Source organism: Lactuca sativa, chromosome 2 (assembly GCF_002870075.4).
Source record: "Lactuca sativa cultivar Salinas chromosome 2, Lsat_Salinas_v11, whole genome shotgun sequence".
Taxonomy (NCBI): domain Eukaryota; kingdom Viridiplantae; phylum Streptophyta; class Magnoliopsida; order Asterales; family Asteraceae; genus Lactuca; species Lactuca sativa.
In genome coordinates, this window is record NC_056624.2 from 199,781,107 (window position 1) to 199,804,113 (window position 23,007).

General features: G+C 32.2%; 3 protein-coding genes across 10 annotated transcripts; 1 reads left to right on the plus strand and 2 right to left on the minus strand.

Moving 5' to 3' along the window:
- Nucleotides 1-1,408: 1,408 nt before the first annotated feature.
- LOC111916267 (choline/ethanolaminephosphotransferase 1) lies at nucleotides 1,409-5,244 on the minus strand. 5 transcript variants are annotated; one of them, XM_042899402.1, is made up of 18 exons: nucleotides 5,089-5,244; nucleotides 4,391-4,556; nucleotides 4,198-4,301; nucleotides 4,069-4,119; nucleotides 3,798-3,875; nucleotides 3,603-3,701; nucleotides 3,418-3,518; nucleotides 3,249-3,343; nucleotides 3,092-3,160; nucleotides 2,941-3,010; nucleotides 2,743-2,806; nucleotides 2,620-2,660; nucleotides 2,442-2,526; nucleotides 2,279-2,341; nucleotides 2,127-2,185; nucleotides 1,946-1,998; nucleotides 1,766-1,838; nucleotides 1,409-1,677 (listed from the first exon to the last, which is right to left on the minus strand). In XM_042899402.1, exons 2-18 carry the CDS (start codon nucleotides 4,506-4,508, stop codon nucleotides 1,656-1,658), a joined length of 1,245 nt encoding a protein of 414 aa, XP_042755336.1. In that variant the 5' UTR covers nucleotides 4,509-4,556; nucleotides 5,089-5,244; the 3' UTR covers nucleotides 1,409-1,655. The 5 variants fall into 5 exon arrangements, with proteins under 5 accessions (XP_042755336.1, XP_042755337.1, XP_042755339.1 ...); XM_042899403.2 differs by having other exon boundaries at nucleotides 5,036-5,237; XM_042899405.2 differs by lacking the exon at nucleotides 5,089-5,244 and adding an exon at nucleotides 4,940-5,065.
- A 5,134-nt stretch (nucleotides 5,245-10,378) lies between these two features.
- Nucleotides 10,379-16,171, plus strand: LOC111916268 (uncharacterized). Its single transcript, XM_052768632.1, has 16 exons — nucleotides 10,379-10,591; nucleotides 10,910-11,421; nucleotides 11,519-11,750; nucleotides 11,845-12,119; nucleotides 12,191-12,373; nucleotides 12,450-13,226; nucleotides 13,321-13,409; nucleotides 13,478-13,546; nucleotides 13,632-13,720; nucleotides 13,822-13,887; nucleotides 13,976-14,515; nucleotides 14,601-14,675; nucleotides 14,747-14,811; nucleotides 14,907-14,964; nucleotides 15,054-15,318; nucleotides 15,396-16,171. The coding sequence occupies exons 2-16, from the start codon at nucleotides 10,967-10,969 to the stop codon at nucleotides 15,821-15,823; spliced, it is 3,666 nt and encodes a 1,221-aa protein (XP_052624592.1). The 5' UTR covers nucleotides 10,379-10,591; nucleotides 10,910-10,966; the 3' UTR covers nucleotides 15,824-16,171.
- Nucleotides 16,172-17,550: 1,379 nt separating this feature from the next.
- LOC111916269 (uncharacterized) lies at nucleotides 17,551-22,618 on the minus strand. Of its 4 annotated transcripts, XM_052768634.1 has the most exons (10): nucleotides 22,156-22,618; nucleotides 19,650-21,713; nucleotides 19,257-19,557; nucleotides 19,028-19,176; nucleotides 18,860-18,913; nucleotides 18,627-18,786; nucleotides 18,370-18,463; nucleotides 18,206-18,294; nucleotides 17,957-18,110; nucleotides 17,551-17,865 (listed from the first exon to the last, which is right to left on the minus strand). In XM_052768634.1, the coding sequence occupies exon 2, from the start codon at nucleotides 21,626-21,628 to the stop codon at nucleotides 19,727-19,729; it is 1,902 nt and encodes a 633-aa protein (XP_052624594.1). In that variant the 5' UTR covers nucleotides 21,629-21,713; nucleotides 22,156-22,618; the 3' UTR covers nucleotides 17,551-17,865; nucleotides 17,957-18,110; nucleotides 18,206-18,294; nucleotides 18,370-18,463; nucleotides 18,627-18,786; nucleotides 18,860-18,913; nucleotides 19,028-19,176; nucleotides 19,257-19,557; nucleotides 19,650-19,726. The 4 variants fall into 4 exon arrangements, with proteins under 4 accessions (XP_052624594.1, XP_052624595.1, XP_052624593.1 ...); XM_052768635.1 differs by lacking the exon at nucleotides 18,627-18,786 and having other exon boundaries at nucleotides 17,957-18,042; XM_052768633.1 differs by lacking the exon at nucleotides 18,627-18,786 and having other exon boundaries at nucleotides 17,957-18,071.
- Nucleotides 22,619-23,007: the final 389 nt, after the last annotated feature.

Sequence of the window (23,007 nt, forward strand, 5' to 3'; positions counted from 1 at the left end):
ATAGACTTTAAATCTTTTATTTTGGTCATAGATGATTTATAAGTTAGCATTAAGTTTATTAATTACAGTCAAACGTGGATTACAAGATTAAATAAAAATGAAAATGACTTGAACCGTCAACATTTGGCTATATTTTCATCAACTCATGATACCAATAGGTTATAAGTCATTTGGTCAACGTCACTCCATTTATATGTAATTTTTGTGTAAATGAATAGTATAACATCAAATTTGATGAAAGGATGCAAAAATTGTGTCACTTTTAGTGTCTTTTATTGTTATTTAATTTTAATTGTATATTAAATTGATATTAATTAATTATAATTATAAAACTTAATTTAAATTTATGTTATATATATTAAATTGATATTAATTAGTCATAAATATAAAACTTAACTTAATGTTTTGAACTTATGTAACATTTTTCATTAACAAATGTCAGTTTAATAAAATAACATTTAATTGAATTAATAATATATGAATGATTAATTTGGTTATAGTTTTGTAATTAATATATTTTATAAAGTTATTATAAAAAAATATACATAAATATGTAGGTGAAGTATGTGTTTAACAAATCTATATAAATTAAAAAAAATATATAGTAAAAAATATTCTTTTTGGTGTAAAATATAATGTAAAAAATATATAAGGTTAGAGATGGTCTAAGTTGTTATCTTAAACAATCATAACCAAAGTTTTGAACATTTTGTGCAACTAACCTTTTATTATAATATAATATCACATCACAATGAGATCAATTGAATAACATAGAAATTAATGTCTATGTGTGTTGTATTATCTCGTTTTTCACATTTCCTTTTCACCGTCATCTTCCTCTTTATTATTATTTATATTTTCCATCAATAAAAAAAAATTATATTTACATAACTTTTTAAACCATTTTAATAAAAATCTACCATTCTAAACTATATATATCTCAATGTTAATCAATTGGTTTCATAAGAACCATTAAATATCATAAGTTAAAAAACTATGAGGATAGTTGTTAATTAAATGCTAATGAAAAGTTTTGTAGGTTTTAATAGATATTTTTGAATCACTATTATAAAGAAAAATGAAAAAACATAGAAGTTTCAAATGATTGTGGTAATAGAAACAATGTCTACTTTATAAGTATAGTAAAATAATATTTATCATCCTACATTTAATACATATGATGTGCTTTTACCAAGTTATCCAAACCATGAAAAGGAAATTATGGTGGTTGGAAAGACTCCCTAATCGTTTACTAATAAAGAACATCACATCAATTTCATAATATTTGTAAATCAATTCTTCGAGATTTTATCATGTTCTGGTTTTTTAACTGTTTCCAGTTTTCAGTTTGGGTTCGATAAACTTTAGAGAACACAGAATCCAAATTAAGGAACAATAGTCCAAGAGATGAGATGAGAAGAGAAATATGATATTAAAAAACACATAAAGAAACCCTATAAGCTAATTATAATTAAAATTTCTAAAAAGAAAAACAAATAAACCGCATTATGATAAAGTAAAAAAGAAGTAAAAAGTCTGCATCTAAATGCTACACTACATTTGTAAGATAGGACATGATATGTTATGGTTACAAACAAAGACATAAGGATCTTCAAGGCACCATTCCCACGTGTGAGTTTCATGATGAACATGTCTCAAGCCTCCTTCTTTGTGATTCTGATAATTTTAGTCATATCCATAATGATTAGCGTCAAAAAGTCAACAATTAAAATGGATAAAAGTACAAAAATGGAGGTTTTGTTACCTAAAGCAGTAAATTCCAAGAGCTGTTGTTATTTCATGAATAACTGACGTGGCAAAGTGCAGATACAGTGCAGCTGCAAAAGATCACAAAAAAAAAAAACAAGTGGATATATAATAAGTATGATGAAACAAGACAATGGTTTTTTTGCATTTATTTTTCCACAATATGTATAAAATATACCTGTGTATATACAGAAACCAAGAAGAACCCATTTCTCATCAACCAATGGAATTCTGCCACAAATAAATAAATAAAAAATCATCAATAATTAGTACAAATAAAAAGTGACGGGGTTCTTGATTTTTCAAGAAAAAAAAATTATGATTTTTACTTTTGAGCCAAATGACTACATAGTACATACCCTTCATTTAACCCTGCAGTGATTGTATTTGCAATTCCAAGTGGGAGATAAAGCAAGGACTACAAATTAACAACAAAAAATATAACACAAATCAAATTATTGAAATTCATCTGATTTGCTGAAATTATATACAGAAAATAAGAAGAATATACCATGCACATGCTTGTTTTCAATCCCTTGGGTTCATCACACAAGTGAGCCAATATCATCCTTCCCTGCCAACAAAAATACAAATAAAAATTCTTATTTTTATTCAGAAATCAGAATTTGATTAAAAGAAAAAATGAGTTCCATTTATTTAGTAGTAATAATCACCACAAGGAATCCAAAAGCTAGTCCAGTTCCCATCACCACCATATGTGGGTAGTTGTCGATTAAATTAGATGGAGACATACAATCCCTGAAAACAATAAATTAATAATAATAATATAAATAACCCAATCCCGAGACTTTAAAGAAAAAAGAAAGTAAGATATAAAGAGGAGGTTTATACCAGAGAATAACTACTACCAATAGCACAAAGAATGGGACAAGCTATCATTTAAATAAAAAAAAAAAACAATAAGCCTCTTAAAAATTAATAAAAACAATAGAATGCACGAAAGCAAATGATTACCATAGCCAAGGCATTTATCATGCTTCCTTTTCTAGACTGCACAACCTTATAAACATTCTGAACACTGTAAAAACATAGAGCAAGTAATATCAAAATTAGGGTATTTTCCTGTGTTAATTTTTATATATTGATATTACTTTGGACTTTACAGATCAAAATAAACTATTGTTCTATGATGAAATGAAGAGATTTAATTACTTGAATGTGACAGTAGGTATAACAGCAAAAGCAATCATAAACAACAAAACAGCTCCATACGTAGGGATTCCTGTACAATACAAAAATATGATCAAAAATTTATACTCTGATGTTACTTACTTTAAAGTTTAGAGATCAAAAATTATTTTACCATTTATATATGGAACCCAACTTAAGAGGGGAATGGACTCTCCAAAACTCTGAGCCCACCACTGTGCACCTGAAATTATGATGTATCTAATGATTCAATTATTTAAGCAAATAATTTATTTAATATTGGATAAAAAGAAAAATGTTACACTACATACCAACAATAGCTGTAAAGAAATGTGCCACATATATAAGCATGAGACCCTCTGTAGGCCCATTTACTGCTGGAAGGATTAAAGTGTTGGTGAAATAACTGGAGCATGGATCAGCATTACACGTCAGCAGTCTCTTAAAAAATGATATAAAATGGAAAAGATGACTACTTACTGTTCCCATGTGGCACCATAAAAAGGAACAGCTGAAATCACCCAAAACCAAAATGTATTTCTTCCACACATAGCAGTGCTCCCAAAAGCCAGAGCCTCTAGCTGAATTACAAAATCAAGAAATTATAAACTGAAAAATATCATTTAAGAAAGGAGTAGAAGAATTGAGGATTAAAGAGAACATACAGCACATGCAAGTGCATCACATCCATGATCAAAAAGTTCTCCTAATGGGCTGGAAGAACTTGTCCTTCTAGCTTGTTTTCCATCAACAGCATCAAAGGTCTAGTATAAAGATTGAGAAGATTGGAAGTAAATCAATGAGCATTTATACCAAAAGTTATAACAACTGACTCTGAGGTTGATATATCTAAAAGAAACCTGATACAAGAAGAGAAGTAGTCCATGGGCAAAATGAACCCATCTTGGTGGAGCAGAGTCCAAATGTGGTGAATATATCTGTTTAAGTAAATGTGACATACATTTTAAGCCAAAATAGGAAGGATAAGTATGCCAATAAGACTGAAAACTCTCACTAATGTATAGAAATGGCCTCATAAATATGTCATATAGCCATAATGAACATGAGAATACAAAATCAAGAGTAGGTAAGATGTCATGTAGTAAAAAATGATCAAACTCATTCACTCACATAACCAAGCACTGCAGATATGAGCAAGAACATGAATCCCATGAGTGTAATCTGAAACAAGAAACATAAGTTTTAGTGAAGGAAATGAAGGGAGAATTCTTTATATTGTGATTGAAAAGGCATGTTTACCATATTAGGCCTGAGGTGTCCACAACACAACATGCAAGAAAACAAAAAACAATGGGTTTGTATCAGAAATGCGTACATGAACCAGGACTTCATCTCCAATAGAACTAATAAATGTAATTATATAATAAATCATTAACAGTTGTGTTGTAGGAAAAATACACAAATAAAAGTTGGGTGCTACGGTGTTACTTACGGCATCCAAAGAGGGAAAAAAGTAACAAATCGAGTCCAGAAAGGTTGCAGGACATATTTTGCGAGATAAGAGTGATCAACTCCACTGTACTTGTATCTATGCAGTGCATTGATGCCATGGCCACCTATGTAACCCATTGTGTATATCGATATCTAGCTTTTACAACCTGCAGTTTATGAAAAACATTGTTACTTGACAAAATTCAAATCAGAGAACATAAAGCAATACAATAATAATAGCATGATATTTTGAGGTAAACATCAACAACTGTTTGCCACAAAAATAACCACCGTTAAACTGCTAATCTCCAACAACATGCAAATTACTCAACTTTTTTTTTTTTTTCAAATCTACCCTTTAGCCCTAGTTCCTCTACGAAGTTTGTTCCTCGATCGTGATTCTCTAGAAAACTACAATCAAGTGTAAAACTAAATTGTTCGAACTTCTAAAACCGTGCAAGTATCGAGAAATTTAAATCACAGTTTACATCAACGAAAGAGATGCAAAAATAGGATCTGATTTATAAAACAGGGTTTAAGGATTGAAAACCCGGACTGGAAACAACGATCTTTGCATGTGCACAACAAGATATAGCTCCAAAAGGTTGCAATAAAGCGAAAGGGAAATGCAAAATGAGGAATTTACATGGAAAATTTAGAGAAAGGGAAACAGAAAAGTAGATGTGAGATTGAGCGCACCAAGAGGAAAGGATTCGATTGGTGAAATGCAAGGCTAGTTTGGCATATGAGAGTGATTCGATTTTGCGAGTTATCTCCCGCCCTAGAAGTTAAAAAGCGAGTAAAATATTCCGAAGTGTAGATTTTTTTTATTGGGTTCGGATTCCCATGACTCCAGCGGATCATGGGTTGTCATTTGCCACAAATCACTGAATCAGGGCTCATTTCAACTATTGATTTTTTTTTAAGAGCATCGATGTTCCGATAAAATGTTAAAATTAAAGGACGATATATATATATATATATATATATATATATATATATATATATATATATATATATATATATATATATATATATATATATATATATATATATATATATAGGGTAAAGTGAATATACCTAACAACCTTATATAAGCTTAGGTACCTAACCTCATCAAACTACATCATTTTGCATTAAATTTTCATTGCAATCATCCAAGGTTTTTAAACTTCATCCCTAAACTTGATTTACTTCAAAAAAAAATTGGAAATTCATCATTATATTTCTCCTACATCCTTTCATTTGTAGCGGTAGGATATGAAGCCCATCAGGTGGTATTCGATAGAAAGACGTGATGTAAAAGAAATATATTGTTGAAAGTCCAAAGATTTTAGAAGTAATCAAGTTATGAGGTTGAAGTTTAAGAACCTTAGACAATTACAATGTAAATATGATACAAACCGATGTAGTATTATGGAGTTAGGTACCTAAGCTTATATAAGGTTGTTAGGTATATTCACTTTACTCATATATATATATATATATATATATATATATATATATATATATATATATATATATATATACACACACACACACACATTACCCATGTTCATTATTAAAAAAGAAAGAATGATAAAATGGGAGAAAATTTTATTTTCTTTCCGATGAAGCTTTTGAGTCTGAGAGTGACGATGAATTATTAGAAGAAGACGAATATGAGCCGGATGGGGTTCAAATAATGGAAGTATGCGGAGAAGATTAAAATAAAATATGTTTTATTATTATGCTATTTGATGATGCGTAAAATAACGGATCCTTTTTACTGGTTTAGATCGTTTTAACCCGGTCCCGTAAAAACAAATCTTGGATTTGTCATCATTTTTAGAGGTTCATAAATTAGGAGAAAACACAAGTGTGTTAAATAATACAACAATAAGTGATGGGAAATGATATTAATAATTTCTCTGGTGGCGATTCCCCGTAGGTAACTTCATACTATGTATGTAGTGTTACACCACTTTTCCGAGAGGGATTCGAAGGACTTGGTTGGAGAAAGATTATGGCTTGCATAGGATGTTTTTCTTAGCAAACGTTACTTTGCTTTTATATGATATCTCTTGGGACAACTTCTTCATATTTTCTATTAATACAATACATTGAGATATTAAGATAGAAGAAAGAAGATTTTTTTTTTGTCTCCCCCCCCCCCCTCCTTTCTCCTTGTCGTTCGTATACTACTTATAGTCATTTCCAAATGGAATGTGAAGCTTTCACATGGCCGCTTGAATCACATCAATGCGGTGCGTAAAATAGACTACGCCCATCGTAGCCTTGATTCTTCGTGAATTATGTTAAGCACTCAACGCAGGGCATAAAGGCATGGTGTACATAGGTCATAGCACTAAAAGGCATGTTTGGCCACTTTGGGACGTTAGGTCATGTTTGGAAGGGTCTAGCCTTGAAAGGGTAAAATGATCTTTTACCCTAGATAAAGAAAGTATGTGTGGATGCATTGTATATAAGGTGAAATATGTGGTATATTGCGAAACTCACTAAGTTGTATGCTTAAAGTTGTGGATAAAATGTTTAGCATGTTATTCGTGAGTTTCTGCGGTTTTGTTATTTAACTTTGATAACATTATGGATTTCACTTATTGTATTAAGTAAAAAGGTTTTAATTAGTTATTCTATTTGAAAGTTAAAATCTCTTTGTAATACTTGAGACGTTACAAGTTTGTATTAAAACTTTGGTTTTGAGGGATTCGGGAGCGCCTTGCGTTGTGTATGGACTCAAAATGAGGACTGAAAGATTTCTAAAACAAGATTACGTTTTTTATGCAAGAAAATGATTTTATAAAGTGATTTGATAACAAATGGAGGATGCGATGCGTACAGATGTAAATAGTTTGATAAAGACATGTAATAATGTAATCTTAGGGGTGTCAATTTATGATACACATAACGCAACAAAAATCATGAGGTAAAAGTTGCATTTTGTTTAATTCAACCAAAACATTAATTATCTTTAAGCCAAATATTCATTATCCTTTTCTAAGTATTCAAAAGTACTTTATAAGAAAACAGTTATCAGAGTATAATCCCAAAATCATCATAATACGAAAACATGGGTGGATGCGCTGCGAGCATGCCGGGCCCTTCCCTTACAAACCGAAAGTACTTGAAACCATAACCATAAAAACTATAAGCATAAAGCTTAGTGAGTTCCCTAAGATACCACATACCATACATACCATTTGGTCTAGCCCTCACATTGGGCCTAACCCACCATAATTGGCCTATCCCTGCCAAACCAATGGGACTAGCCCGATCATACAAATGCAAAAGTCACAAAGACAGTTAGCACTTACATAACATACAATAAGCCTAACCCTTCCTGATCCATGGACCTAGCCCAACATACAAATGGGCCTAGCCAAACATACTAATAAGCCCAACTCAACATACTAATGGGGCTAACCCAACATACCATGCAAAATTCACAAAGCAACTAACATAACATATCCTAGTGGGCCGGCATTGATGCCTTTGACCCATGAGTACAGTGATGAGACTCACCTCAATCCGCTGATAATCAAATAACTGCTCGGGTCGCTGAACTGGATAACCTCGCACCAACTGACAATACATACAACCTTAATTAATAATTAACCTGATAACCCAAAATCCAAGGCCCATTCCATAACCAACTTCCTAAAGGATAAAATACCATTTTACCCTTTTCCTACTTGGCCCAAAACCAAGATCCAATCATCTGCACAAAAAGCCCAAATCCCTAAATGGCAACCCCAAGCCCAATACGACCCAACTTCCTAATTGGGTTGGGCTTATTAGTATGTTGGGCTAGGCCCATGGATCGGGAAATGCTAGGCCTATTGTATGTTATGTAAGTGCTAACTGTCATTATGACTTTTACATTTGTATGATCGAGCTAGGCCCATTGGTTTGGCAGGGCTAGGCCAATTATGGTGGGTTGGGCCCAATGTGAGGGCTAGACCCAATAGTATGTATGGTATGTTTCGGACAGAACCTCCTAATGTTGAACAAATCACTGTTCCCCTTAACAGTTTATCCTATACGTTACTACTATAATTCCGAAGCCCCATAAATTGCCTGACCTCCACACAGGTGGAACCAATCCGAAACATGAACACAAGAGTCTTTTTCTACCATCAAAACTGAAAACATCATTTTGACCCTGAACTCGGGAATAAGGAATATTTTTTCCTTTCCCATTCATTTCTTTCTGTCAATATTTATTTTTCTTTCCTTTATTGAATTTACAAAAAAACTCAAGAATATAAGCAAATGGAGGCTAAAATCATGAGAAACCCTAATAAATAAACGAGAATGGGGAGAGAAAATAAAGAACACCAGGAGCATATGACTATAACTATGGATCAAAGCAAAACCTTAAAATTGATCGTCAAAAAGACCACTACGACAACTAACCATTTTAATATAATATTTTATAAAAATGTAAATTGACATACGTATATCTTAAATAATATATTTTATAAAGTTTTTTTTTATATAAAAAGATGTAAAAGTTAATAAATCAAAGGGTATTTCACAATATATATATATATATATATATATATATATATATATATATATATATATATATATATATATATATATATATATATATATATATATATAAAAGACAAAAGAAATATACTGTGAAATATAGATTTTTGCATGAAAATGATATAGTTTGAAAATAACCATCATTTTACTTTTAAAAAATATGTCTAGGTTTGGAGATTATTTTATTTTTTTTAGCACTCGATACCATTTGAACTAAGAGATATGCTCGTTCTTCGCCACAAGATGATTTTTTTTTTAAATTATTTGTATTATCACATTGACAAAAATAAATCTAGTTTTATAGAATGTTAGTTTGTGAGTATATGAGAAATATGGAAACTATGTTGCTATTTTTTTTTTTTTGCATACAAACCCTCATAAAAAGAGGTACAAGATATGTGGTTGAGGTTGTAAATGGTTGAGAACGTAGTGTCGGTTCCGATTTCTATACATCTCGAGTGATGACAATGAAACAACATTTGATTTTAGAAAGACGTAGGTAGATAAGTAGTAAAGCTTGTGTGGTTCATTAGTTGTAGTTGCCAGTAATGTATATATTACCTTGCAAAGGTAAGGTTTTACAAATGAATTGGAAGCAAGTACCTTTCGTTAACATCGACACCTCTAGCCACGTCTCTACATAAAGTTAACATTTATATCCTAAAAAACAAAAACAGAAAAACAATGGAATTGAATGTGTGAATTGTACATAAAATTAACATTAATATCCTAAAAAAACAAAAACAAAAACAAAAAACAATGAAATTGAATGTATGAATACAAAATGTGGCAGTAAACAAACTTTGTTCATCTAATCATCTATTATATTATACATTGCACTTTACAATTAAGGTTTTTTTCATAAGTAACCAATACCATGGTGCGTTAGTAAATAATCTTATAAGGACATATGTAATAATGTAATCTTCAAATCTAAAGCTATAGTTGAATGTTTTGTGAGACACATATGATACATCACACAAAAATACATTAAAAATTATAAGATTGTTCATTATATAACATATACAAGACCATCAACATTGTCTTAAAATTAACAAAAAATTTCACATATATTGTTTAAACATCAACGGATTAAAACAAACTATAATACTGAAAATTTAAAAACATCAACTTAAAATTATTATTTTTTACCAAAATCTTTTAGAAATCCATAAGTTTGAGCAAACTATAGTACAAATAAGTATTATCATTTTTGAATTAATAAGTTTACTGGTCAATTTTTGAAAAAAGATTAATCATTTTGGATGTTTTTATCTTTTTTTTCCCCTCAAAGTTAAATGTTTTACCCTTAGAAGTCGTTTTCATTAAGAAAATTTCCCAATAAAAGTGTTTATCATGTAGTATGACGTATTGGCGACTTGGCGTGGCCGTAAAATCGTGAGATTTGAGCCCAATTTAATCGTGTCCGAAGCCCGTTCCGCCGCAATGTAAAACCAGAAAAACAGAAGCCCAGCCCTCTACGATCAGCCGACTTCTGAACGCAAAAAGAACGCGGAGAGAAACCAACACTGGGAAAAGCGACACTGCGAGACATACGGAGACGACGACGACGACGACAACGACCACGACCACCAGCAGCCACCGGATTTTCACAAATTTTCATTCAATGGAATTTTACTAATCAAAGGTATCATTTCCCCTATCCAATTATTCATTTATTCTCTCAATTTGGCTCAAACTTTTCCGAGTAAGAACTAGGGTACAGAATCACCCAATTTCTTGAATTACCAAATGTAGCTCATTTTTGTGGGGTTTTACACCTGTAGCTGTAGGTAGTATATTCTTGGATTATGTACGGAGAATTTGAACTTTTTATCAAGGTGCTCCGAGTAGAGCGCTGACTTTTTTTGGTTGGAATTCGTGATGATTACCTTAGGCTTGTTAATTTAGCTCGCCTTGCACTTAATCAAGATTCTCATTCGAATGTCATTGGTAATTCATTCAGAATAAATTATTTCAAGGTATCCTACATATGAGTGGGGTACCTGGAGTGTTTTGAGTCATGGCTGGAAACGCAAGATTTGAATCACCCTCAGCTAGTTCTTCCGAGCCAGGGTTTTCTGGAACTTATTCAAATGGGAAGAGGACTACTCATTCGGTGTCAGGTGGGCCCAATTTGGATAGGTCGGGAAGCTTCAGAGAGGGTGCTGAAAGTCGGCTGTTCAATTCAGGGATTTCTGTCTCACGAGGTGGAAATAATGCAATGATAGCATCAGGACATTTCCCCCCTTTGTCTCAGTGTTTGTCTCTTGACCCAATTCCAATGGGTGATAGGAAGATTGATAGGTCAGTTGAATTAAGAAGAGTCATGGGACTTTTCATTGGAAGCACAAATGAAGATAATAGTTCTTCTGGAGTATCTGGTCCTTCTAACTTAAAGCCTTCACCTCCAGTGGCTGTTGCAGATGATCTGAAACGTTTCAGATCGAGTGTTGCAGATACATGTATCACAGCTAGGTACTTTTTTGTTATTTTCATGACATTAGTATGGATTTTCATTTTTCAGCAAGTGTATTGTTGGTTAATAATATTGTATGATGTAACTTTTTAACAGGGGAAGGGCAAGTAAATTGGATGAACACTTGCATAAGTTGGATAAATATTGTGATGTTGTAATCTCTAAGAAACCACAAAGGAATGAGTTAGTGAATAATGATCAAGCAGGTGGTTTAAACACGAAGATTGGAACTCAAATTTACAGAAACCCAACAGAACTTGTAAATCAAGATCGCCCCAAGAATGTTCTTTTGAACAAGCGTGTCCGCACTTCAGTTGCAGAAACAAGGGTTTGCTTTTAATATGATTTTTTTTTTCAACCTGTTCATCTCTTTATTTGTTGTTATACGTAGACACAAAAGTTAATTTTGAAATGAATTCCAGGAATTCCGAAGTAATGGTCTTAGAAGACAGCCTGTAGCAATGGCTAAAGAAAGAGATTTACTCAAGGACAACAATGGAGAATCTGATATTTTAGAAGAGAAGATTCAGAGGTTGCCTGCAGGAGGTGAAGGGTGGGATAAAAAGATGAAAAGAAAACGTTCAGTTGGGGCAGCTTTTACAAGACCAATGGATAACAATGGAGAGCCTAAAAGAAGTCTTCAAAACAAGGTTGCCAGTGACCCTGGGTTGCAATCAAGTGAAGTGCACCCTTACAGGTACTACAACGGGTTCATCAAAAAACAATAAATTAGGTTTCAATTTGCATAATTAATACTTGTTAAAGCAGATTAGGAGCTTCTAATGGTAGTGGAAACACCCACAAGGTGGATAACAAGTTAGAAGGATCATCTAACAGCTCTCGTGCTCGTTTGTCCCCTAGAAATGAACAGGAGGGGCACGCTGTTCCCAGAGATCTTACTCTTACTGGTGGGCCAAATAAGGAAAGAATTCTCACAAAAGGAAACAATAAGTATGTGTCCACTTGTATAACTTGATGAAATAATCATGCATCTTATTTGTTTTTAACTAATGTATTTTGCTTGCAGGTTAAATACACGTGATGACAGTTATACTCCGTGTGCTAGTCCAGTGACAAAAGGGAAAGCTTCAAGGACTCCACGTAACGGTGCCAGCTCATCACCAAGTACTCCACGTGTATCCGGAACATCAGAAACCTGGGATAACGTGACAGGTGGAAACAAAATCCCTTCAACTGGTGGACCCGGGCCCACCAGGAAACGTGCTATGCCAGCTGGATCATCTCCCTCAATGACTCAGTGGGGTAGTCAGAGGCCACAGAAAATGTCAAGAACAAGGAGAGCGAATCTGGTGTCTCCTGTTTCAAATCAAGAAGAAAAACAACAGTTATCATCTGACAGCTGTTCACATTCTGATATTAGTGTTAGATTGGCATCTGATGGGACAAATGGTACTCTTGTTTCAAAACAATTTAAACCTAAACCAGAGATTGTTCAATCTCCACAACGTATGTCTGAAAGTGAAGAATCTGTTGGTGGTGAAAGCAGATTGAAGGAGAAAGAAAAGGGAAATGGTGATACAGATGCAAATGCAAATGCAAATCCAATTGTAAATGTAAATGTGAATGAAGGTCAGAATGTTGCACCTTCATTACCAGTTGGAGTGAAGGTCAAATCTGTAATTAATGAAGAAAGTAGTGAGGGAGGTGTGAGGAGACAAGGGAGAAGTGGAAGAGGTCCTTTGATTGCTAGGGCTAGCTCTTCAGTGAATGGAGAGAAAATGGATAATTCACCCATGATTAAGCCAATTCAAAGAAATAGGCCTGGTTATGAGAAGAATGGAAGGTATTCAGATTTTAAATTTTATTTATAGTTTTTTTATATAATTGTTATTTTTCTGTTTTACTCATGGAATGAAGAATGATGTCTTTTTTGCCAGTAATAAAGGACGCCCTTTGAAAAAGCTCTCAGATCGCAAGGGCTTTTCACGTCTTGGCCATTTGCAAAACAGTGGTAAAGATTTTACAGGTATAGATACTGCTAATTGCTATCTTTTGTATTTTTTTTTTTTTAAATATTAAATTTTTTGTATATAGTTTCAGGAAAATCTGATGATGATCGTGAAGAACTGTTAGCAGCTGCAAATCATGCTCGCAATGCTAGCTGTAAGATGTTATATTTGTCATCTATTTTTGTTAGATTTAGAAATTTTTTTACATATATATATTTTTTTTATCATTGATTGTGTAGATTTAGCGTGTTCAAACCCTTTCTGGAAAAAAATGGAACCAATATTTGCTCCTGTTAGCTCAAAAGACAGATTCTACTTATCCATGCAGGTGAGAACTTTTTTTTTTTTTTTTTTTTTTTTTAACAATTTGTCGAAATAATTCATGGATTTTTAACTTTTAAATCACTTGTTGTGATGCTTTTGAATCAGTTAAAATCTGAACAGGATGTTCAGGGAAACTTTCCTCAGTTTCATGGTCGTGAAAATAATATTGTGGTAAGTTTTTAATCCTGGAATCTTGATTCATTCATTTATTAACTATGTTATGTTAATAAATGCAACATATTGTTTTTTGGTGTCCTAGGTGAACTTTCCAAATGAGGAAAGAAACGGGCATGTGAAACACCAGGGGAGTGAGTCTTTTTCTGGGAGACTTGATTCAGAAAAAACATCTAAAGAATTCATTCCATTGTTTCAAAGAGTATTATCAGCACTCATTATAGAAGAGAACATGGATGAACTTGAAGAAGAAGAAGAAAATATAACAACAGTTCAAGATGGTTTTTGTGATTCGGCATATGAAATGGATGATTATGAGCCTAGAAAGAGGGCAAGAAGGGAATTTGAATGTGACACAGTGTTTGGTGTCCATGCTCAAAGTCCTCATTCTGTGAAGGTGTCTTTTTCTATAAGTGGTTGCTCCAACTCCTTTAGAAGCCCTAGCATCAATGATTCCCCATGTGAAGATGTGCATTCAGAAGTTGAGCTTTTAGCTGGGATTTCAAAGGACTTACAGATGGAAAGTTTTAACATTTCTTCATTTGATAATAAGTATGAACAAATGCGTGTAGATGACAGACTTCTTTTAGAGCTTCAGAGCATTGGTCTATACCCCGAGTTAGTGGTAGGCTCACTGTCCCTTGACTCACATTTTGTAAAAAAAATGTCCTTTTTTTTTTTTTTTTCTAAATATTCTTTTTTCTTGACAGCCTAACTTGGATGACAAAGAAGATGAAGCTATCAAACATGAAATTGACCAGCTGAAGATGAGACTTAGACAACAGGTTAGTTTTGCATTTCATTTGACCTAATATGATTAAAGTGTCTGATGTGGTTTTATTTATTTATTATATAGAATGGTAAAAAGAAGGCATGCTTGGAGAAAGTATGTAAAGGCGTTGGAGGCAGCTTTGTAGGGAGGTAAGAAGTTTATATATATTTTAATATCTTAAAAGTCAAATTAGGCCAGAATTTTAAAAGTTTAAAACACCATCATGTTGTTAATTGTTATGCAGAGATCTTGAGCAGGTTGCAATTGATAGATTGGTGGAGCTTGCTCACAGGAAACTTCTGGTAACTTCTTACTATTTAAAAAAAAATAGTTTCTTAATCCCACATTTTATGATATCTAACCAAGTTTTGTTGCATATATATAAAAACAGGCTACTAGAGGAGCTTCAAGAGGTGGGATTCCCAAAGTCCCAAAGCAAGTTGCATTGGCATTTGGAAGGAGGACACTTGCCAGATGTCGTAAATTTGCAAAATCAGGTATAAGCTGCTTCAATGTGCCTACATTGCGAGATGTCCTTTTTGCCCCTCAGGACCATGAGTTGGAGCCTACAGTTTCTGTAGCCACCACCACCACCACCACCACCACCAATTATATCGGATTCCAAAACCCTCATCAAGATCCAAGGCTATCATCTGGTACAAAATCCCTAATAATCCTTTAATAATAACCCATTAAATGTTAATTAATTAATTATGATTATGATTATGATCAGATGAGGCGTTTGCTATAAACGGGCCGATATCAAACAGAGGGAAGAAGAAGGAACTTTTGCTGGATGATGTTGGCACGGTTATTGGAGGGAAGAGATGCGATCAACGGAAGACAAAACCTAAGCCGAAACAAAAGGCGGCTGGAGTCCCAATGTCTGGGAATGGATTTGGAAGGACATTACATCCGGTACAGCCGTCTTCGGTGGTAAATGTTGAGAGAAGAGACATTCGGATGGTGTCGCAAGAAAGCAAGGAGATGATGCCACTTCATGAGTTGGATCCGTTGGATGAGTTAGGTGTGGGGTCGGAGCTTGGTGGGGCCCAGGATTTGAGTTCTTTGTTGAACTTTGATGAAGAGGAATTACAAGATCAGTATACAGCAGGGCTTGATATACCAATGGATGATCTTGCAGAATTGAATATGTTTTGATACATCTTTCATGAAGGGGAGTTTGATGATATATGTATATTGTTGTGGATTATTATACAGGAAAGGTAAGAGTAAGAACAAGAAGAAGAAGAAGAAGAAGAAGAAGAAGAAGAAGATGTCATGTATCAACCCACCCATCATTTGTAATTATGGTCTCTCTCTTTTTTTTTTTTAAATTATTAATTTATGTTTGGGTTTAATGCTTGTTTTAGGAAAAGAACGGAATATGTTGTAGTTGTTGTGGTTGCCTTGTAAAGACAAGGGTATTTATATTCTGAACTGGAAGAGTTGCTGGTTATATATGTAGTGGAATGAATGAATGTGTTGGATTAGTGGATAAATGATAAATGTTTTGTTTTTCTTTCAAACACCCAAAACAAACACATTCATCACACCTATTAACTTACATAAACTTTACTCTTTTTTACCAATATAGGCAATGTACATTACTTTTTACACATAACAACTTACTTATTTTTTTTCCTGTAATAGCAACGTACTTACATTTCATTACCAATAGATGCATCATACTTATACTTTATCCATAAAGAACCTAACATGTTGGGTATTATCAACAAGCAACCAAATAAGTTACTATTATTGTCAATGAAATAAAAGTAGATTGCTAATAAACGTAAGATAATGATTATACATTGCAATAACCAGTAAAAATTAAAATACATACACATCAAGACTATTGAAGTTGTACCTTAATTTGTCAAAGTTAATAGATATTGAAACTATAACATTATACTTTGGATATGCCTTGTTATGTATCGGTAAGGTATACTAATACTGTCATCCAATAACCATGTACACTTCTACAACAACTACCTACAAGCCACCTCCATAGTATATCTTTCCAAACTACATACAAATTAATAACACCATTCAACCAATGTCAAGATTGGAAGATTTGATATTTTCAAACAACATTTTAAATTGAAAAGAAACAAGATCATTATGACTATCTATAGCTTAAAGGCACAAGATCATATAGCGAGTAACATGTGTATTAGGATGCTCTCCCTAATTTGAGATATATTAATGAAGTTGTGATGCTGCGATTTGCAATGCTAGATTTTAGATTGTTGAATTTTCTAAGCCATATAAGACAATAACCTTGATTGTAGAATAAAGACTAAAGAGGTGAGATCGGACAAGTGTAAAATCTTACAATATTAGTCGGGATCCTAAGATCCCAATATATTGCTCGAGAATCGGATATAGTGTGATTAGGTTCAATTTTTGCTTATAGGATCTTAAGAGATGTTAGGATAAAGTTTGAGAAGTATGATTCAAATTTCAAACACAGTCTCAAATATATGTTTTACAATAATGAATTTATTTCCAACTATAACATGTTATTTCAACTAAGAAACTATTTATAAAATATATTTCTATAAACATTTGCGTTACTCTGTCGAGCCATAGATGACAATTTTTGAGTAATCATTAATTGTTTCATCAAACATACTATACTTTCTTTTGTGAAAGTGAGACTATATGCAATTATGCATTAGTGATTAATCATTGATTTTGTTCCATTAAAACAAATAGTATTTATTATGTATTTTTTTTACCGTGTAATAATGACAATAACGAAATTAGATGTATTTAACAATGATTTATCATTTTATGTAACATGTAACAAAGGAATTATGAAGCTTTTTTGAACTCCAGCCCACAGCCAAAATAAGCAATAAGAAATACTAAAACACAATGTCTAAAAAACAAAATTTAATGTATATATTTCCATTTTTATATTTTTCCTCATATTCTATGAACAATGATTAATTCTCCCACATTTTTTTTATCGTAAATTTTGACGAGTAGTTGTAACATTTCAAAATTATACTACCAACAATTAAATATAATTCCAAGATTTCTTTTTCAAGGGCTAATGTTGTTGAGGAGTTTTACAACTCAAAATTGAAGCCTCAAGCACACTTATATGGCAATGATGTCATTATACCACTCCCAAAGCTCATGGTACAACCCTTGCTCACAGCCACCATACATTGAAGATCCCTCTCCTGCACCTGCAAAAACCCATCTCATAAGTCATTAAATTCATTATCTTTTTTGCAAAATCTAACTCAACGTACAAACTACATATAAACAATGTACAACCTTCTCTGCATGCTCAAAGATTGCAGAAAATCGAGCGTTTTCAATATCAATTCCAACTGCTATATCAGATTCCACGAAGTCAATCCCTACATCGTGAAATTACCAAGTCACCAGCCTGCGGAATTTCAATAAATTGCTTTAATTTTGGGTTGACCTATGTTGAAAAAAGTAGAAATATTAATGAATTATAGATCTTGATTTCATGAGGAAAACAAACTCAATTAATTCACAAAAACTAAAAAAACTGACCTGAAAATCCAAAATCTGGGGTGTTCCATTTCTGCTGCAAGTGATAAACATCTAACAACTAGCAAGTGCATCATTCAAGGATTGTGCTTCTGTTTTATTAAACAATATTATATAAAAATTAAATTGGGATATTAAATTAAATATTTATAATAAATGTAACTTACAGGTAATTGATTCATAGACAACAAGAAAGCTGTCCAAGCAGTTTACAAAAAAAAGATATGCACATAATGGTCCCAAGTTGAATTGAGCATGAACCTGAGTCAAGAAAAGACAAAATATATAAAATCATGATTCAAGGATTCCAAAATTAATTCTGAAAAAGTGGTACTGCTTTTGTGGAAAAAATAAATAAATCTAAGCAAGAACAAATTAAACCTAAATTAACCAAAAAAACTCTTGAAACAAAGGTCAAACAAACCTTTGAAATTCAATCAACAATACCCACAACATTGTTCAGTTTCTTTCACAATCAACAATGCCAAACACTCGACATTTTGCAAAGGAAAATCAAGAACAAAGTGCTCTGTTTCATGTTTCTTAATCAAACTTTGATTCTGTTCTTCATATGGATTAAAGTTCTGACCAAATGTTACAGTTAATATGAATATCGAGCTAAATAAATTGTTTGTTAGAATAAAGTTTAAAACTTACAATCCGTCATTGCACGCCACAAAACATAATCACATAGCAAGTTCCCTCTGTTTCCTAGAAGAATTGAAAACAACAAAAGCAAAAAAATCAGATGTAATCAGAGTTTCATTTTGTTGCATAAAGTGGGAAATAGCAAAACTTAATTTGCATTTAACCCCAAATACTGACCTTATCGATTGAGCCTCTAGTAAAGAAGCTAATATGCAGATGCAGATGCACAAAACTCCAATACTGGATTCATAATGTTCTCTAGAATGTTCAATTAACTCTTTGGCTATATCAGGCCCATGAAATGAAGCTAGTGAATATCAACAAGCCTGTAACAATCGTAAAGCAAAAGATTAATATCATAAACAATGCTATTAAAAAAAATCAGAAAATAAAACCAAGCAATTACCTGGTAAAGAAGATGGGATAAGAATCAGGTTTTTGTGAGATAATATCCAAACAAGGGCTGCTATCTCTGTAACTCATAAACCCGATTCATTCCAAAAACCAAGAATTTATTCAAAACAATTAACTAATGTTAAGCCATTTGAAAGAATCTTGTGTTGTTGCTCTAATTCTTTCCATATTTGTATTTTAAGAGACTATATTCTGATAAACTGTGTCATTAGCATCAACAGCATGTTATGTTACACAACAAAGCTTCAGATTTCAGAGAACTCAACACCATCTTCATAACATCTGTAAACAAACTGAAACCACAAACTTAATATTAAACTCTGAAACATGTAGAAAAACAGTGTGCACTAATAATAATAATAATAATACCAATACCAAAACTCACCTTTCTATGCACTTTCAAGGACCAAACTTTGTTGCTGCTGAAAGAAATATTAAACAACAAACTGCCAAAAAAATAAACTATAAAAGAATACTTGTAGGAGCTTTTCTAGATGCAAAATCACTAATAAAATTATCAAGATCCATATTGTCCAACGTATCTCTCTCCAGACATAACATTGCCAAACCATCCGACTTTTCTTCTGAGATTGATGAACTCAAATAGTCTTTTAATAATTTCAATTTTGAATTTTTTTTCTCTGCTGATGCTACAGTGATAGGTAAAGTCAGCATGATTCGGTATGCAATGGCAACATTTGGATAGCAATCTATAGCATTAACATGTTCCAATATTTCAACTGCTGACATCATTTTATTTGGCAAAGTCATCTGTAACACTTGTAATTCAGTAAACAGTTCATCTATAGCCACATCACATGCTGTCTTATGGGAAAAAGTAGTTGCAAAATTAACACAACAGTTTTTAAGTTCAGTATCATCTAAAGACTTCAACTTTTCTGAATCATGTAAAAATCCAAAAATACTTTTGAATGTTTTTAATTGATCGAATCTATCATTCAATGAAGCAATTGCAATATCCACAAGATACATAAAGTATTCGACTCTAAAAGACTCTTCAGTTGTTGATTGTATTTCATCTTCATTATCAAACGTAGGTTCTACATCCATATCACATGCAATTGCTTTAGCCATATTCATACTAGAGACATATCCTGTATTTTTATATTTCTCAAAGTATATCATCACACTTTTTATTAGATTAATGATAGCATCTATGCACATAGTTTTGGATTGCAACTTTTTACTCACCATATTAATAGCAAATAATATATCATACCAAATAATCAAACTAAGTAAAAATTCAAAACTCTCTATATCACTAACCAAACTTTCAGCTTCACTCTTTGACTTTGCATCATCACATGATTTGCATAATTCTATCAAAGCTAACCTTATTTGAGGAGCATGAAACCTAATAGCTTTGACAATCTTTCTTCTACTCTCACAACGAGTTTTGGATAATGATTTCATAGTTAAATTTGGAACATTATCAAGTAATATTTTACATCTTTTAGAAGAACTTAAAAATAATTCAAATATGCGTTGCAATACTCCAAAAAGTGAAACGGCTTTATCACAAGAATGAGCCAAATCACTAATAGTAAGGTTAAGACTACGAGAAGCACATGCCATAGAAAATGATCTAGGATTAATTTCATGAAATTGTTTTTGAACTCCTTGATGTTTTTCTTTAATATTCGAGTCTATATCATAACCCCTTAAATCATCAACATTAAGATCAAGCAATTTAAACACATCTAACAATTCATTAAAAAGTCCAACACCAGATGTATCGCCCACCTTTAAAAATTCTATAAAGTATTCAACAATTTTTACTTTTTTAGTAGACATGTTCACACATCGAACAACTAGAGCCATTTGTTCTGGATGAATTACATTTGGGGTACAATCAAGTATTATAGAAAAATATTTTGCTTTCTTAATAATCTTAGTTATAGAAGTTTTCACCTTGTGGGACAAAAAAGAAATTACTTGATCCTGAATTTTATGACCAATATAGTGATGATGAGTTTCATGATTTCCTATACGCCCAACATGATATTGCATTACAACATCAAAATCTGTCATCATTTCAATTAACCCTAAAAAATTACCATTATTATCTTCATAAAGTTTCTCGCTAGATCCTGTTAAAGATAAATTGTATTTACACAAATATTTCACTACGGAAATTATTCTTATTATAACTTCTCTCCAACGCTCTTTCTCGTGTATAATTTTTCGTTGTAAATCTTTATCATTTTCATTTAAAACGCTAGAATAACCTGCTATTTTCATAGATTTATCCACAGATCCTTCTTGAGATTGTTTTTGTTGCTCAGTTTTTTGTCTTTTTTTGCCTTTTTGGCTTTCACATATGTCTTTATTAGGAAACATCATAAGAACAGTGATAATACAAGAAACTAGATAAGGAACGAAAGCACCTGTCAGAGATCTTATTCCTTTTTCTGTTTTTCCCTTGAACCTTGCAAGAATAACAGTCGTTTTTCTCAGTATTTCCCACACAGAAAAATAAAAAACATATATTACATATACCTCTAACCTCCTACAGACATACTATATAGATTGGAACACATAAACACCAAACCATAATAGAAAAATAGAAAATACAATGGCTAGATGCCTGGAGCCCTGGACATAAAATCAAAGGCAAAGGCAAAGGCAAACGTGACTATCTGACTATCTAGATACCAAGTGACAAACATTGAACCGTTTATGAAAGTACACTAAAAGAAACTAAACTCGTCTGGAAGCTACTGATAAACTGATAATAACAATAAAACAATAACATACAACGTTAATGTGGCCTAAGTCCTGATTCATAACAAAAGAATATAAAAATTTCGGATAAAAAATGTATTAATGATTAATGAAGTTTATTGCCTAATTTAATCATTTAATGTTACCTATAGTTCAATGGGATAAACTCGAAGAAGCAACGTAAGCAGTAAAGCAGATTGCGATGAGAGAGAGAGGGCAATTTGCGATGGTATCTCTCAACTGCGAAAGGGGAGCGATTGATGAACAGAACGTACAACACTCAACAGCAACAGCAGTGGAAGTGGAATCGTGTTCTTGCGATTTGCGAATCTTTTGTAACTTGGCGATAACGGTCGAAATTGGGAGAGACCGTTGAATACTTGAATCGTCTCAGCTTATCTTCGTTATGGGCTTTGACGTTTTTTCATGTTTAATTAAATGCTTTTTGAAAATTCAAACAATGGAGTAGGAGCTGCGAGTTCAACCACCTACTAATCTTCAATTTAACAAGAAAGAAGCCTCCACCTGCACATTTCCTTACAATATATTACTACATCCGTAGCTATAGGATTTTAGATGAAGGTTTTTATTTCATCACTATTTTCTTTCTTCATGAACCTTAACAATCAATTTTAAAACTGTAGATGGAAATAAAGAACATATTGTCTTTTTTTTTTTTTTTTTTAAATCCATATAAATCCTTGATGAATACAACAAATCAAATTCTAATAAATGAATAAGTTTATTTTTTAATTGACAATTGTCGTAATATTAGAAATCCTTATTAATATTATATGTTACCTATCATGCCACATGTCAACTTATTAATTCTTTATTTTTAAATTTTAAATTTTAAATTTTAAAATTTTCATTCTAATTAAATTAAATTAATAATTGAATCTTCATTTCAAATTTCACACTCTAATCACATTAAATTAATAACAATAGAATAAAAAATAAAATAAAATAAATATATATTGTAAGGTGATATATTTTTA

Bases quoted from the DNA above. Each gene is read 5' to 3' on its own strand.
- LOC111916267 (XM_042899402.1), bottom strand. From the start codon at position 4,508: ATGGCATCAATGCACTGCATAGATACAAGTACAGTGGAGTTGATCACT. The intron at 3,876-4,068 runs GTGAGTGAATGA...TTACTTAAACAG, and splicing joins TATCTGCAGTGCTTGGTTAT to ATATATTCACCACATTTGGA. The intron at 2,661-2,742 runs GTAATCATTTGC...TTTAAATGATAG, and splicing joins TGATAAATGCCTTGGCTATG to CTTGTCCCATTCTTTGTGCT.
- LOC111916268 (XM_052768632.1), top strand. From the start codon at position 10,967: ATGGCTGGAAACGCAAGATTTGAATCACCCTCAGCTAGTTCTTCCGAG. The intron at 12,374-12,449 runs GTATGTGTCCAC...TTTTGCTTGCAG, and splicing joins CTCACAAAAGGAAACAATAA to GTTAAATACACGTGATGACA. The intron at 13,227-13,320 runs GTATTCAGATTT...CTTTTTTGCCAG, and splicing joins GGTTATGAGAAGAATGGAAG to TAATAAAGGACGCCCTTTGA.
- LOC111916269 (XM_052768635.1), bottom strand. From the start codon at position 21,628: ATGATGTTTCCTAATAAAGACATATGTGAAAGCCAAAAAGGCAAAAAA.